The 16,840-nt window shown below is 38.1% G+C and overlaps 1 protein-coding gene across 2 annotated transcripts in view; it reads right to left on the reverse strand.

The window, feature by feature from the left end:
- diaph2 (diaphanous related formin 2) overlaps window positions 1-16,840 on the reverse strand; it is a 760,530-nt gene that overhangs the window by 219,576 nt on the left and 524,114 nt on the right. The window contains exon 23 of one of the 2 annotated variants that reach the window (XM_031890756.1): window positions 15,595-15,717. In XM_031890756.1, coding sequence (XP_031746616.1) covers window positions 15,595-15,717 — 123 coding nt within the window. Of the gene's footprint in view, window positions 1-15,385; window positions 15,718-16,840 lie in introns of those variants that run through there. The other variant, XM_031890755.1, reaches the window with a different exon arrangement.

Here is a 16,840-nt window from a genome sequence, read left to right on the forward strand (position 1 = left end):
AACAATCCTGTTGGGTTTGTTTAATGTTTAAATGATTTTTAGCAACGTATGGTGATCAAAATTATGAGAAGGTCACTTATCCGGAAAGCCTCAGGTCCCAAGCGTTCTGGATAATAGATCCTATACCTGTATATAAGTCACATGGGTTAATCAGCACTGTAAAATTAGATTCTATGACAGATATAACCTAACATTCTGATAATGTTTTGATCAGCTTCTTAGCAGCAGCCCAGAGCACACTTAGCATGCAATGCCACTGACACTCAAAGGCCTAACAAGATCAGAGGATGGGGAGCTGCTGTGAACAATTTTCAAGGAATGGATCATTACTGTTATAGGGGTGGTAAAGCTCTGGGCTGGTACAGTAAGTTCAGTAGATAAAGCACAGCATTTCTAGCCATGTTCCTTTTTAGGCTTCAGTTCTCCAATAGTAAGACCAAAAGGAATAGAAAATGTGCCTCTCTAAGAAAGAACTGAAAAAATGCAAAGTGATCAATATTAATGCTGGTCTTTTCTCAGAACAGATGATACCATTGCATATAAAACAAAGCATAAAGGGAACAAATCTTCAACAGATGCATTAGGGGGGTAGATTTATGAGGGAGTGCCACAATATAGTTTTGCTTCTTACACCAAGCTTCGTTGTCCTTACACATGAATAGACTCAGACATTTAATGACATATCACCACTTAGTACATAGCATCTTCTACATTATTTCTTCAGCAATAATAATACAGTATATTTTATAATGTCAAGAAAGTAGCATTTAGAGATATGATTATAGCTAGTATTCATATTGCTGCCTGAGTTCTTAAGTGCTCAGCAACTATATTTCAGTAACATTAATGCATCTACTTGGATGGTAGAAGTAAAATCAGGGCTGATCAGCCAAACTTTGTAATATCCTAGGCCTTATATAGTTTTACTCCCTACTTCTCTGAACTAGGATTCCAGTTCTAAAATTTCTCCTCTGGTCAAGTGAAGCTGCTAGACTACCATATAGGCATATCAACATTGATTTTGCTCAAAGAAGTCAGTGCTGCTCGCATCAGCCTATCAGCACTAACTGCCATGTTGGAATAGAGGAGATGGATGCATGCATTTAAGAAAAGAAAATAGAAAGAAAAGAATGGGTGGAGGATAAACATTCAAAGATCACATACAACGATCGCCCATATCAAGCCTTAGGCCGGTGGCACAGTTTTCTCTGCTATAGATCTGGTCTCATCTACCTACATTGTATGTGCAGAAATCCACCCCATGTGCATGCTGATGGGCCTATACCATGCCTGTCATGGCACGCACATCAATGTGAGGCAGATTGGAACATATTTTTCTATATTTTTTTGTGGCCTTAGTCAGACCAGAGCCAGTGTCCTCAGTGCATTGCCTTAAATGCATAGGCATTGTGGGCAGGCTGGCTACACAAAGTTAATACATAAAGTGACAACCAGGCCAGGGGACCCCATTTGCCTTTTTCCATCAGCTTTTCAGTTGTGCCAAACAGGACAAAGTAAATTCTGGTGATAGTGTCATTAGTGCACAACTGCAGGGAATGCACTAATTCAGAGCTGTCAGCCAACCCCCATGTCATATGGGAAATAATAATGCACTCCAGGCCTTGTTTCATCTTATCATTTACAGTGAAGAGGAATGCAGGCCTAAAAAAAAAGAGGACTGGATCATTATCCCCGTCATGACATAGGGTTGGTTGAGAGCTCTGTATACTTCAGAAACACATTATTTGTATGTTACTTCTATTTTAAAATTCCAGAATCAGAATTCTCAGACAAATGAAACCGCTGGTGCTATACAGTGGTGAAAGGTGGAAATCTAAGTTACAAATCACTTTTGTGTTCTGTTTGCACTTAATCTCACTTAAAGTGTAGCTTTTGACTGATTGGTGTTTTTTGGTTTTGTTTTTGAACAGGCAGCATTCATATATAATGCAAACCCTGCCTTGTGGGCCAATTAAAGAGATTTGTTATACGCGTTTATTGGTTTCAGGCTACTATTTTGGATCGTTAATGTGTAAACTCCAAATTAGGCCTCAATTGTTTAGCACAAAGCAAATATGTAATAGCTGTAAATTATTGTTTGGTATGTTTCCTAACAAGAATGAGGTCAGGTACAGAGTGAATGCAAAACATAATGTGCTTCAGTAATGAGCAGAATTAAAGTCTAAACCAAACCATTTTCATTTACTATTAACTAATCCTTGTTTGGCAGTCGCTACAGGGGATCAGAGCCGATAGTCTGTAATCATGGAAACCTATGCTTGCTGGTTTACCGTCACTGACTTTCGATCCAAGCCGATATTTTAACGCTTTCCTAGAATTATTCATATACGCTGAGCAGGTAAGAGGCTGTTATAAATAAACCACCTATGTACCATTAAAGTAAGACTGATTGAGAATGTTTTCATATTTTATGAATACACAGAAATATACCCACAGATTTTGATACATACATATGTTAGTAAAGACAGGCAAAAGGACCTGCCTGTAGATACAGGGCCAAAGGCTCTACTAATTTATAGACAACCATAAAGGTTATACATTTTAATACTGTAGGGTTCAGTTACTATAGCAACCCAAGTGCACAAATGGCAGGCAAATACTTTTTCTCACAATTCCAGCCTTGTAGAGCCTGTAGAAAACCAGAGCAAATCATTTTTACCCAACCCGTATCAAAAATATATGCACTGTGTAGTCAATTGCACACTTTTGCATGCAAGCTGCACCCACCATGTATTGGACAATAGGATTCACTTGGCATTATATAGTCAGTACAACAGGGAATGCCTCAAGGTATGATGCAATGAGAGAGCCATGGTGTATGATATTTAGGTGCACTTACCTTAGTAGAACACAAGTAGGCGTACGTGTTTATTAATTCCATAATTGCCCCCCCCCCCACGCTACATATGATGAATGAACCCTATTATATTTTAAGTTAAAGTGGATGTGTCATATTGCTACATTTATCTTTCTTCTTCCAGATCATTAATATTATTTACAGCACAGAAATGCAATTCATCATATGGGATCTCTGTGAATAAACATGATAGCTTAATCAAGTATTCTAGAGTGAGATGAATATTCATCTCTTTAGACCCTGAATCCATAGAAGGCTGACATAGAAGTGCTTTGAAAACTTGAATATAAAGGCAGAAATGTTTAAAGAGGTATTGCACTTGGTCAGAATCAGAGATTGGTGGATAATAGAAGAGCACAAGGGGCAAGCATCAAGCATGCTCCCCTATAAGCTTGCAGGAAAAAATACCTTTATGTTATTATGCTCCGTAATGTCAAAAAAGCATGAGAAGATGCTACCCAGACTAAAAATCGTTTATGGCTTGGAGATACAATAGTCTGTAAATTCTAAGGAGCACAGAGGACTAGTAGGTATTGCGTCTCTATGAGTGAATAAGTGCAGAAGTGTGTATGTCTTAGGTTGTGACTGGAGGGTAGTAAATCTCAAATCATATAGCAGGAAATACTGCAATAAAGCCACAAGGTTGCCTGTGACCAGATCTGGACTAACACACAGACAACCAAAGACTTACACCCAGATAAAAGACAGGCAGAAAAAGGGGCAGGTCTCAGCTTGCATATACTGTAGTTATCTGCATGTAAAGAAAGGCTGAAAAGTGCAAAGGGTAGCAGTGTAGGAGGATTTTGTCTATATCATATTACTGGAGGGGCTATGTTTTGCCTTTGTTTTTCTATAGAGGTGAAGTGAAAAGTTAACAATACTTTTAGCAACTGCACTATAGAGGGGTGGCCAAGTAATCCTGTGTCATTGGTAAATGAAGCACGACAGCAAAATTTATTGGCGGCTGCGCTCTAGGGCCACCACACAGTCCAGTCCTGGTGGGTTTTAATTTCATGAACACTACCATCTATACTTTGTTTGTGTTTTCTACAAGGACTGAAAAATAGCTGCTTATTTTGCTTTTAGTAGAACATGATATTGACACTTTCAATGATGATCTGGTGACTTTGCCGTCTGGACAGATCAGTTTAATATGTTTTATTCAGCTCTGTTACTCAAAGGAACATGATTTCCAAAGCCGCATATGACAGCCGTAAACTGTGAATAACGTGCTCATGTAAAGAAATAGTCCTCTTTCAATAAATTAAACTAGACTTTCTTTAGCCCACAAATCTTCCCCCCCCAAGCAGCAGATAAATCAGCAGCTAGTACAAGTCTAAAAATAATGGCAGTTACCTAAGGAAATCCAAAAGTAGAGATTTATGTCACTGATAAATCCATTATGTTTATAACCTGGGATGTCCAATGAGCAAACTGAATTTCCAGGAAAAACTATGTCTCAAACATTGATTGTTTGATTTTTATATATCAGTTCAAATGTCTAATTATTGATAAAAAATCATAGTATGATTTAAAGTACATCTAATACTACTAACAGCAACAATTTTTACTAAAAAAATTTAACGTTAAAGTAAGTCAGAAGCTATAAAGGAAGGTATATTTTCCTGAGAGTTCATCTCCTATTCTCTATAGCAGGGGTCCCCAACCTTTCTTAATCATACGCCACAGTCAAATGTAAAAAGACTTAGAGAACACCACAAGCATCATAAAAGTTCATGAAGGTGCCAAATAAGGGCTAAGATTGGCTATTAGGTAGCCTTTATGCACACTATCCGCTTACAGGTAGCTTTATTTGGTAGTAAACCTTGTTTTTATTCAACCAAAACTTGCCACCAAGTCAGGAATTTAAAAATAACTACCTGGTTTGGGGACACTGAGAGCAACATCCAAGGGGTTGGTGAGCAATATGTTGCTCGTGAGCCACTGGCTGGGGATCACTGCTCTAGAGCTACCCCTGTATGAGTACATTACCAACTAAGTAATTTGCAGGCTTACATACTCATACCGCCTGAGGAAAGAAATTCATATAACTGAAATTGGGAGTTGTAAAGTCTTGATTTTTGTTTGGAGTAGCAAGAGTACTAGACCCCAGGCTTGATGTACCCTAATTGTTGATATGTCTTCCAGAAGACAACCCCCACTACCTACAATCACTACAATGTTCAGAATTCCTACATTATTAACACAAACTGAGAGATTTGTCATTCAACTTTTATTCACAATGAACCCATAGTCATAATGACTGCCAGCAGCAGAATTGCTTACCTCATGCAATTCCCATGGCATTTCCTGATACACATGTTTCCCTAAAACAAGACTCAAGCTCTAATATTGGGCAACTAAAAATGTTTGTATAAAATCAGCTGTAGATACCCAACATCACCTTGAACCTCCTCTAACACATAAAGGCATTTTAGTGATAGAAAGCAAGTTGCAGTGTGATGGAGTGAATTTAGTTTAACATTTTTTGTTTGTTAGTCTTTAATTTTACTGGCCAGTAATTCATGAATTCAGTATTTCAGTAATTTGTGTAAATAGCTATGTGTATAATCTATAGATATATGTGGTATATAGGTGTTAAAAGTGGAAGCTTTACAACAGTATTTTCTTTGGTTAATAAACTGAGGCCTACTTTGTTTGTAGCATGTGCCTCAGCTGTGCTGGAAGTATGTTTTAAATGGAACTGAAACAACTGTTTATAGAAAGCTATGTTTGCCACAAGTGTATATAAAAGTGTGTGCATAAAACTACTTTAGTTCTATACAGAATATTGCAATTCTTTGTATAAAGTGAAGTTTTATAAAGCACTTACCTGGAGCTCTCAGAGAAGCCAGTTCCTAAAGGGGTGGGCAGCCTCTCTGAATGAATATTTATAGAGTAGATTCTGACCACCGGGGGCAGCATAGAGCAGTTTGGAGGCTATAAAAGCTGCAGACTGGACTTTTTTTTTTTTTTTTTTCTTTTTTTTTTGGGAGTCTGTGTTAAGCCTTTGTAAGAGGTAGTTCTGGAGCTCCAGGAGTGTGTAGGGTTTATGTTGATTCTCTGCTGGTAAAGGTGTGTATTGCACCTTTACAAATTCTGTGTTTTTCTGTATTTGATAAAAATAAAGCACAATATTTCCACTGAAGATCTGTCTGGCTACTGAACATGCATGCACCCAGTAACATGCAGATAAAACTCTTCCACTGTAGAAATTCTTTATATACTAGAATTCATAATGAACCAATGAAAATGTTTAGGACTGGCCAGACCAGGGACTTTGATGTAGTTGGCCAGCTTATAGATATATTACAATATATGGACAAATGGGGCTTAACTTGTTTAAAGAGGAGAGCATTTGTGGTAGCTTAATGTGCATATGTAATTAAAGGTGTTGAGTTTGCCCAGGAGCAGTAACTCATAGCAACCAATAAGATAGTGACCAGTAAATGCTTGCTGCTGACTGGTTGCTATGGGTTACTGCTCCTGGACAAAATTAGTGTCTTTTATTACATAACCCTAAAAATGTCTTAATGCCCTATATATATATATATATATATATATATATAGATATATAGATAGATAGATAGATAATGGATGAGTACAGAGGATCTCTTGTTTTTGTCTGTATGTCTTGGCAAAGCCATAATGGCAATGGAGAATTGCACCACTAAAGAAATGAGGTAAGGATACTAATAACATTTATAAAATAGTCCATAAACATACTAAAATTTTGTTGAAAACAGTCATTTATACAAGGTTTAATTGTGAAACAACAACAAATGGTCAATTTAAAAAGGTCTATTGTAAAACCTAAATGTTTCATTTCTTCAAATGTTTATGCAAAGTAAATAGTTAGCATCCCAATTGTCTCTATTTCTTACACTGCTAATAAACAAGATTTGCTTTCCGCACATGTAACTTACCGACGAGCCAGACTCAATGCTCTGAATTGTAAATCCCATCAGAATTTAACGTATTAAATCTCCACAATATAAAGCACATTGCCGGAGCATTAGAGTATTCATTATTTGACAGCCTATTGATTTCTAATTAATTTGCAATCACTAAAATGGCTCTCTTACCACTATGCAGTAAATTGGCTTTTGATAAGTTGCAGTCGCGAGCTAACTAAAATACAGGAGACTGTCAGAGTTGCAGATTATATTTCACAGTTTATGCATAATTGATTGCCATACCACAGATAACTTATTAAACTGCAGTTTAAAAGACTTGCTTCTGTATTTCACTGTTAATGGGAAGCACATGATAAACAAATCAGATTGATTGTCTGTGCACTTACTTGACCCACTGACTATGGGAGCAGATGCTGCCTGCTCAGACTGCCATGTCACTTTGTATCACTGTATAGAGCCATGCAGCTACAGTACTGATCCACCCAATGACCCTATACACACGCTGATGATGTTTGTTGGTCAACATCCTTATGAATTATCCAACTGCATCTGTAAAGCAAAACTGAATAAATCTGAATATAAAAGGATAATGCTCTTCTGGCTTGTTTTGTATTACAGGTATGGGACCCATTATCCGGAATGCTCAGGGCCTGGAGCTTTCCAGAAAAGAGGTCCTTCCATAATTTGGATCCCCATACCTTAAATCTTATAAAAATTAATTAAAACATTAACTAAACCCAATAGGCTTGTTTGGGCTCCGATAAGAGTTATTATATCTTATTTTGGATCAAGAACAAGGTACTGTTATATTATTAGAGAGAAAAAGGAAATTGTTTCTAAAAATGCAAATTATTTGATTAAAATGGAGTCTATGGGAGATGGCCTTTCTGTAATTCGGAACTTTCTAGATAATCAGTTTCCGGATAATGGATCCCATACCTGTATATGAAAAGACAGAATTGTCCAACAAGCTCCTACCTCTGGAAATTTTTTAGACTTTTTACTAAGCAGCATAGTCAGCACAATGCAGGACAAGAAGAAGTCACCCATTCATGAGACCTGAAACTTAAGGCAGGGGAAGATTATTTGCATTGTAGTCACTGGGTCTTTATGTTCTGCTCCAGTTACCATGCACATGTATTTATGGATTCAAGGGCACAAATGGATAAAGGGTGACTCATAACACATTGTACTGCTCTATTTCATTAGTTGGTGTACCTTTAAATAGCTTCCTACGTCTGCATTTGTATAGCTTTTGATTAAGTGCCAGGAGGGCACAAAACACATAGGGGCTGATTTACTAATCCACAAATCCGAATCCCGAATCGGACAAAATCGGATTGGAAACGAACATTTTGCGATTTTTCGTAAATTGTCGCGACTTTTTCGTAGCCATTACGATTTGCTCGTAAATTGTCGTGACTTTTTCGTAGCCATTACGATTTGCTCGTAAATTGTCGCGACTTTTTCGTAGCCATTACGCCTTGCTCGTAAATTGTCGCGACTTTTTCATAGCCATTACAACTTGCTCATATATTGTCGCGACTTTTTCGTATTGAGCGCTTGTAAACGGCGGGCAAACCTTTGCGACTTTGCATGATTTTGGAAGCCTCCCATAGGACTCAATGGCACCCTGCAGCTCCAACCCGGCCCAAGGAAAGTCTCCCATAGGGCTCAATGGCACTCTGCAGCTCCAACCTGGCCCAAGGAAAGTCACGATACTGAAGCTTGAATGAATCCGAAACTTTCGTACTCGGCTACGAAAAAGTCGCTACAATTTACGAGCAAGTAGTAATGGCTAAGAAAAAGTTGCGACAATTTACGAGCAAGTCGTAATGGCTACGAAAAAGTTGCGACAATTTACGAAAAAAATCGCAAAATACCGATCATTACGAAAAAAACGCATTCGGACGCTTTTCGGACGTTCGTGGATTAGTAAATGTGCCCCATAATGTTTTATTTAAAATGTTTAATATAAATATTGTTTAAATAAATGAGTAAAGACTTTTTAACTTTTTTAACTAACCTGTTTGTTTGAAATTTGGGTGAGAGGGTGAGACTTTTTTCTCATCTTTACGGAAATCCGCCCCCTAGGCTGAAGGTTGGGGTCACTGCATCAAACCCTGCATTTACATTAGTGGGTCTTTATTTTTCCAATGAACTAGGATTTTATTCTCCTATAATTGCACTGATACTGCTATTTGAATCATTTCTTAGCCTGCATAAAAACCAGCAGCTGCCGCTGGTATGCTAGAGGGTGTACTTTAGCAACAGCTGGGTTTAAATGAGTTATAGGATAAATAAAGCCAAAAATAGAATATGGCTTAAATGATATATTTCATATACTGAGTATACCATATTAGCCTAAAGGTTCAGTAGCCTTATAATGTTAAGATCAGAAGATGGGAGCCAAGAGCACAGATATTTGTTAGTTTCAGTGACACTGCACGTGTCCAACTGGGCTGCTGTTGAAATCATCAGAACACTAACAGAAAGTGATGTTACATCTGTCATATAAGCTGATCTCCCGGGGTAAATATTATAGATGATATGTTGGCACCCACCCCCAGTAAAGTTGGTACACAGCAAGGCTGGTACACGTCTTCCATTAAAGTCTTACTAGTTCAGTGTATTTTCTTTTAAGGCACTGTGCCACCATGTTTCTATCCATTTTCTTAGTATCCCTGGTGCTGCCCTGGACAGACATATGCACAGCATAGTAGTTTGTATGGGTTTACTGTACTGTGCAGGTAAATGCCCATAGTGGTGCAGGACAAACCCTAGTAGAAATTACTCTGAGATAGTGGGATTTTTATGAAAAGTATGCACTGGTCTGGGATACAAGGTTAGCCATTTGTCTTACTGAAAGGTACCCAGCATGTCAGCATCCTTCCACTGTGTTTTAATCGTTACATTTTCATTAATTATATTACACAATGTCCTTGTTTATAGGCTACAATGTAATAAGAACCTGCATTTATTTCTAATAAATTTTATTGTGAAGATATCCAGGACCAGATCTTTTAAACCTGGTTCCTCTAGGCTGGCTGCACATCCCATTCCCCTGTGTGCCCACTTTCCTTAGTGCAGGGGTGTCAAACTCAATCATATAAGGGGGCCGAAATCTAAAATACAGGCTAAATCGCAGGCCAAATTTTTCATTAAGATACTGTACGGTCAGGAACAGTCACAGTGCAGTCAGGCGATTGGTGCTGCATGGTCAGACACAGTCACCAGGGGCCACATAAAACAGCCAGAAGGGCTGTATTCGGCCTGCAGGCCTTGTGTTTGACACATGCGCCTTAGTGTGCTAGTTTCTGTCAACACCTGAAGCAATGGGGACTGGGTGCATGGAAGGTTCAAACTGGCAAAGTGCCCTGTGTGCCAAGCCCCTAGTGCTCTGCTGTGAGTAGAAATAAACAAAAGTGCAGATGCGGCTGGTATGCAGCCACGATTTGGGCCAAGGATAAAATAGATACTCTGCTGCTGAAAGCTCATTTAGGTTCCACATGTTCCTCTTAATTCAGAAAATGATATTGCAGCACCATATTACTGAACAATTGAAATTGGTAATTGGTAGTTATGTTTTAGTTGTCTGTAGAGAGTTGAATAGTTGATATGTGCTTTAATGTTATTGAGAGGAATAATATTTTTATGCTAATGAGCTCTTGAATACAGATTTTGATATGTGCGGTTACACCTGTAATTACTTTTTTCAAGTTTATAATGAATAGACCTGACTTTTGCTGAATACTGACCTTATGCAAAAATCATTTTCTGTCTACCTATAGACGTGGCACTGTAATAGAAAGAGAGGGAATGAAGAGATAACATTAAGGGGCCCATTTATCAATGTACGAATTTGATTGTATTAAAGTACGATTTGCGAAAATTCGTATACTTAACAATAATTGTTAAAAATGTGCGGAAATGTTACGAGCGTTACGATAAAAAAATATCGTGGTACAATACGAAAATGATGAAATTTTCGTATCCAAACGATCGGAAACGGCGCAAACAACTTTCTGACTTTGAACCTTCAGTGCATGTTTTTGGAAGCCTCCCATAGGACTCAATAGCACTCAATAGCACTCAATAGCACTCAATAGCACTCGATAGCACTCAATAGCACTCAATAGCACTCAATAGCACTCAATAGCACTTTGCAGCTCCAACCTGGCCAAAGGAAAGTCACAATACCGAAGCTTGAATTAATTACTAAACTTTTGATTTTTGCACAAATTGCAAAGTCGCGGAAATAAACAAACATATTGTAGAAAATACGCACAGTTCTAAAAGTTAGAAAAAATACAATTTTTTTGTAATCGTAAACCATCGTACAAGGATAAATGGGCCCCTTCATTTATTGTCTCATCTTGTTAAAGGGGAACTAAAGGGCAAAGGTTGTTGTGTAGCTTGCAGCTGTGTAGTCTGAAGCCCATCTAACTAGACAGATATACCTCTAATTCTGAAAAGAAGAAATTTCAAGCTAGTGTCAACAGAAACAGTGCGATGGTTTTTTAAGAACATATATTTTTAAAATATGGAAGGAATCTATGCAATTAGCTATAGCTGACCTGATATTTCACTGCTGTGTTTGAAGAGTGTGTGTTGGTACTACATGCCTTTATCCCTGGCAAGTAAGAGCAGTTCTGCAATGCTTTATAGCTTTGATTTAAGTTCTCTTGATAACCCTAGTGTGAGTTATTTCAAATATGTCAATAAGATGTAAGGGACCTGGCGTGTTGTAGTAGTCAGGGGCTTTGTACCAAGATCCCGTGGGTGATATTAGTGCACTCAAAGTGACCCATGTGGCCTTTTTTTATATTTTTCTTCTATACATCATCAGCATCTTTCATTTGCACTATATCTGTCATGACATAGAGTTATGATGCACATTTTTGGTCCCTTTGATAACAGCATTTTAGGGGACATTCAATGGTGTACAAACATATTGTAATCACATTTGGATTTGTGTGCAGCCAACAATGTATTAGAACAGGTATCTAGCCAATCAAATAATTAACGGAACTAGACTGATCTGTAAACAAATAGAGCATTCTAATACAATCTGTTGGATAACTACGATATCCAAAAGATCATTCATTACAATGTTTTACAACCTTCTTTGTATGAAAATAGATTTATATATTTATTAATCTTTTCCAACATTTTTATCTAGTGTCAAGCTTCTTCCAGCAACGGTGGGGTTAAATTACTGACTGCTGCTGGCTAATTGTGGAGGTGATAAATAGCTGTGCCTGCCGGAGCACATTGCCTGAGCAAACAGGTTAAGCCTGGTGTGTGTTTCTAGCAGGTCTTGTTACTGAATCGCAAATTTAACTTTGGAGTGTTTATTTGGACTTTGAATCTTTCTTACTCTTTGTTGGTTTGGTGTTCTGGTAATCGGATTTATTGTGTATGACCCTGGCCTGCTGACTATCCCATTGAGCTTTCCCCTGAGTAATTCCAAGTAGTTACACCAAGGACACACTCCTTACTGCATTGCAGCTCAGTGGGGCTTATCATAACAGACTGGTGAGCTGTGTCTTCAAATAGCTTTCTGCTGCTTTTCCCCTGCTAGGGCTGCTTACAAGGTCTGCATATTAGAAAGCCTAATTACCTTTCCAGCTCAGTATCTTGTCTGGGGTCTTAGCTCTCTTCTTCACTGCCATAGTTCCATTCCCCTCTGCACCCAGGGTCGGACTGGGCCGCCGGGACACCGGGAAAAATCCCAGTGGGCCCTGGTGGCCCAGACCCGACCATTGCAGCGCACCCCCTGCCCGACAGTTCCTCCCCTGATGTGTTAAATTTACGCACGCTCAGGGGAGGATGCCGGATGGGGGCCCCTGCGGGGGGGTTAGGGGGGCCCCTGTGGTGGGGGTTAGGGGATGTGGTCGGCAGGGCACCTGCAGGGGCCCTGGGGCGGGAGCCCCGGTGGGCCCTGCACCCCCCAGTCCGACTCCGGTCCGACTGTCTGCACCTAGCCACAAAAATCCATTTCAGCTCTCACTCAGAACATAACATCTACAAACCAAGACAGGCAGATGATGGGCAATAGACCTTGATCACCTTAGGCAAAATGAAAAAGAACTGAACTCTTATTTATATTAGTAAATAAAAATCATCAGCCCCTTTCCCCCCTCCCAACTGCTCTTGTATTGGCAAGGACTGTAGAAAGAAAACAAGGAAGCAAAAGAAACCTTGATTTTTTTTCAAGGATAATTATTTATCTCCGTATCTGACATGTATAAACTCTGCATAAATATGGTTTGTAAGGCTAAACTATAATAGAAGTCAGAAGAGATCCATAAGAAATTCATTTCTGCTCAAACAACAGTGAAATGTATTGTTCTTATCTGAGAGACTAATTTATGCACATGAATTCATAATGTATGCATGAAGAATGTCCTAAACATTCCTACGTTCTATTCCATCAACAACAGGCATGTGGCTAGAACATCACTTCTCCACATCAAAGATATCAGACTTCAATACATTGCAATACTTTAAAGTCACTTTGCTTCTATTCAGTTGTCATTTTGTAGTTTAGAAAGCTCATAATCTGCATTACAATGGGGAATAAAATGTATGCATCAGACAGTCATTTATATCTTGTAACCATCTAAAATACTGTTATTTAAATGGTATTCCTGTTCTCTAATAACCATATCTATATGCCAAGGGCACATTTTAAATGTACTCTTTCCAGAGTGAAGAGTATAAATACAGCCGTGGAACATGATAGCCAGTAATAGTTCCAGAATAAAAGGAACAATGTCCCCCTGGAAACATAAAATACCAGCTTTTCTGACTTACTAATTTAACTCCCAATGGATGTATTTATTCAAGTATTTTGTGTTAGTATGGAGTGGGAAATGTCTTTAGAATATAGGAAAAATATATTTTTTAGCAATTATCACTAAAGGATCTTTGGGGTGATGGGATGCAGCTGCAGGTTTATAACCAGACCCTGGAGGCTAAAGGTGCTTGACGGGTACATGTAATCTGACATTTTGTCACTTAACTAAAAATAAAAAATGTACTATGGAGGGCTTAGTTCACAATCTCACATGCACAATATAGAGGATATATCTATCTGTTGCCAGATTTGATAAGGTAACTTAGGTAATTGAGGCCGATGGGAAAGTCCTGTATTAAATAACAAAGGGCACTGGGTCTCAAGCTGTGTTTTTCCTGGTTTTATCTGAGCTCTTCATGTTGGATTCACTAACTCCTATGATATGAATAAAGAACATTCCTTTGTGGCAAAACCCCATTGCTGTAACCTTCAGTGCTCCAGGAAAGGTCATCCATTTATTTGAAATAAACCAAGGATGCGTCTGAGAATTTATCATAACAGGATTCAGTTACTGAATAATTTAAAGCACAACAAAAGGTTAAATCACTGGAATGCCCAGTTAACCCAATTGTTAACTATATATTCCAAGCTTGTGCACTAGTTACTAGTCACTAGATACTATGTTACTGTACATGCACCCCCCTTAAGCAGCACAAGGATTACCCAGGAGATGAAAAGAAAAAATGGCTACCCAACCAACTACCCTGGTTGAAGGTTAGTGTTACAGCTCACTGGGGTACTTAACTAATTGTCGCCCCTTTGGTTGTCCTGTGAGTCATCAGTAATTAGCGCAACCCATAACTTGAATAGTATATGAATAGAAGTGTCCCTGATTTGTCACCTGATCTGGCAACCATATTTTTAGATGGTGCACATCTATGATTGTTATTCTTCTACTAGAAGCTCAAATATTACAGGGAGGCTGGGGGATGTAGGTATAGATAGATTCTGAAGAGTGCTACAATAAAATATGCACCATTAGTATTATTTACTGCTGCCTCCAACCTTTACATTCAGAGTCAGGGGTTTCATAAATGCTTTAAGTAACAAGGGAGTTATCATTTGCAAAAATCCATGTCAGAGCTACAATGGCTACTGAGAATTCAAAGACATTCCAGCAACTAGTAACACAAGGGGAAAAAACTAGCTGATTTTTAAAAGTAGCATTTTAGAAGAATAAGTGGCATTTTTATATGTCAGACCAAGCAATTTATTGCCCATACAGAGAAAGAATGGAGCGCAAAAAGTCTCAGACTCCTCCCCAGTTCTCAACTGTTATAGCCAAGTAACATAAATGGCAAAAAGAGAAATGTTTATATTAAACATATAAAACCAAATAACAGACAGCAACTACTAAAAATAGGTGTACTTACCAAAGCCGCTATTATCCAAGTCAACTGGGAGGACCAGAAAGAATATAACTGCAGTGTCATAATAGCCACATCCACAGTAACCATTATAAGGGTGGTAGTTTGAACCCCAAATGGAGCCTTAAGGTGAGGGGGGTTCTGTGTTAGTGCAGGCATGTATATTCCTCTAGGTACACAAAAATGTACAGTTGTGTGGACTTCGCACATGATTAATTAAAGCATAAGTGTTAATGTACAAGAATTATCATGAATATGTAAAAATATTCAACCATCCTTATATATGGAAGGTGTATTAATGTGTCTTTTAACAGGACACAATATTACACTGCCTGTCTATGCATTCTAAACAATGTTTTGGTACAGAGGATTCTGTTATTTAAGACCTGATCCTATTGAGATCCCCAGAATTTAATGTACTGAAATTTCTGTTGCTGTAAGCAGGGATCTTTTATCTAAGATGAGTTGATTCAAGGTAAGGAGGCATTGGGGTTATCTCTGTAACACCATGACCTGTTTGAATATAATCCAAGGTAAAATACATAATAAGCCTATATAAAAAGGATATGCTCATTTTCTCCACAAACTTATCATTTGGATTATCTGTTTTTGTAAAATTCTTTATGTCCCCCTCCAGGCGTTTTATTTGGTGCTCCATAGCATCAAGGCTGCTTTTCAGGTTCTGAGCAGAAACTGAAAGAAAGAAAGATAAATGCAGTTGATTAGATGCACTGGCGACTGCAATATAACTCATAAAGTAATGCAATGATGTGTCTTAAAAAGTAAAATAAGGTAGTTCCCTTATTTGCTTGTGGTTTGTCTAGTCCCCAAAGTTACATATAGACGTTTTTGCATCCTTACCCCTATATGTAATAAAAGGCACTAATTTGCCCAGGTGCCGTAACACTCAGCAACAAATAAGTTATTCTTTTAAACAGGTAACCAGTAAATGTTACCTGCTGATTGGTTGTTATGGGTTACTACACCAGGGCAAACTTTGAGGCCTATTTACTAAGTTTGGAAGTAGACAATAAAAAAAACCATGAGACTTTTTTCTTGAATGCTGACTTATAGTAGAAAAAAAATGCAACAGAATATTCCTGTGCACTTTTTTTTTTTTCACAGAAAAAAGTCACACACCTCTGAGAATCACATTCATTTTCAATGAGGCTAAGAAACTTGAATGTTTTAATGAACTGGAAAAATAAATGTTCTCTCTGATTATTTGCACTAATGTTCAAATTTGCTGAAGCCCTGGGAAAAACAAATCAATATCAAAGAGTAGTAGTACAGGTATGGGAAACCCGTTATCCAGAAAGTTCCGAATTACGGAAAGGCCGTCTCTCATAGACTCCATTATAAGCAAATAATTCTAATTTTTAAAAATGATTTTTTCATTTTTTCTGTAATTATAAAACAGTACCTTGTACTTGATCCCAACTAAGATATAATTAAGCCTTATTGGAGACAAAACAATCCTATTGGGTTTATTCAATATTTAAATGATTTTTAGCAGACTTAAGTTACGGAGATCCAAATTACAGAAAGATCCCTTATCCAGAAAACCCCAGGTCCCAAGCATTCTGGATAACAGGTCCCATAACTGTATATGTATTACAGAGTAGGTCAGCTTCTAAGAAGAGACACAGATGGAACTTTTGCAACTTCATCCAGCAACAAGAAGGGGAAGAAAGTAGAATCACAATGAAGGGTGCTATTTAGCAAAGATAAAGACACAATTCTTACTCTAGCTATATTCAGGACCTCAACACACCATCACAGTGTTAACCAACTGGACTAAGATTGTTCAACTATG

This window comes from Xenopus tropicalis, chromosome 8 (assembly GCF_000004195.4).
Source record: "Xenopus tropicalis strain Nigerian chromosome 8, UCB_Xtro_10.0, whole genome shotgun sequence".
In the NCBI taxonomy this organism is placed as follows: domain Eukaryota; kingdom Metazoa; phylum Chordata; class Amphibia; order Anura; family Pipidae; genus Xenopus; species Xenopus tropicalis.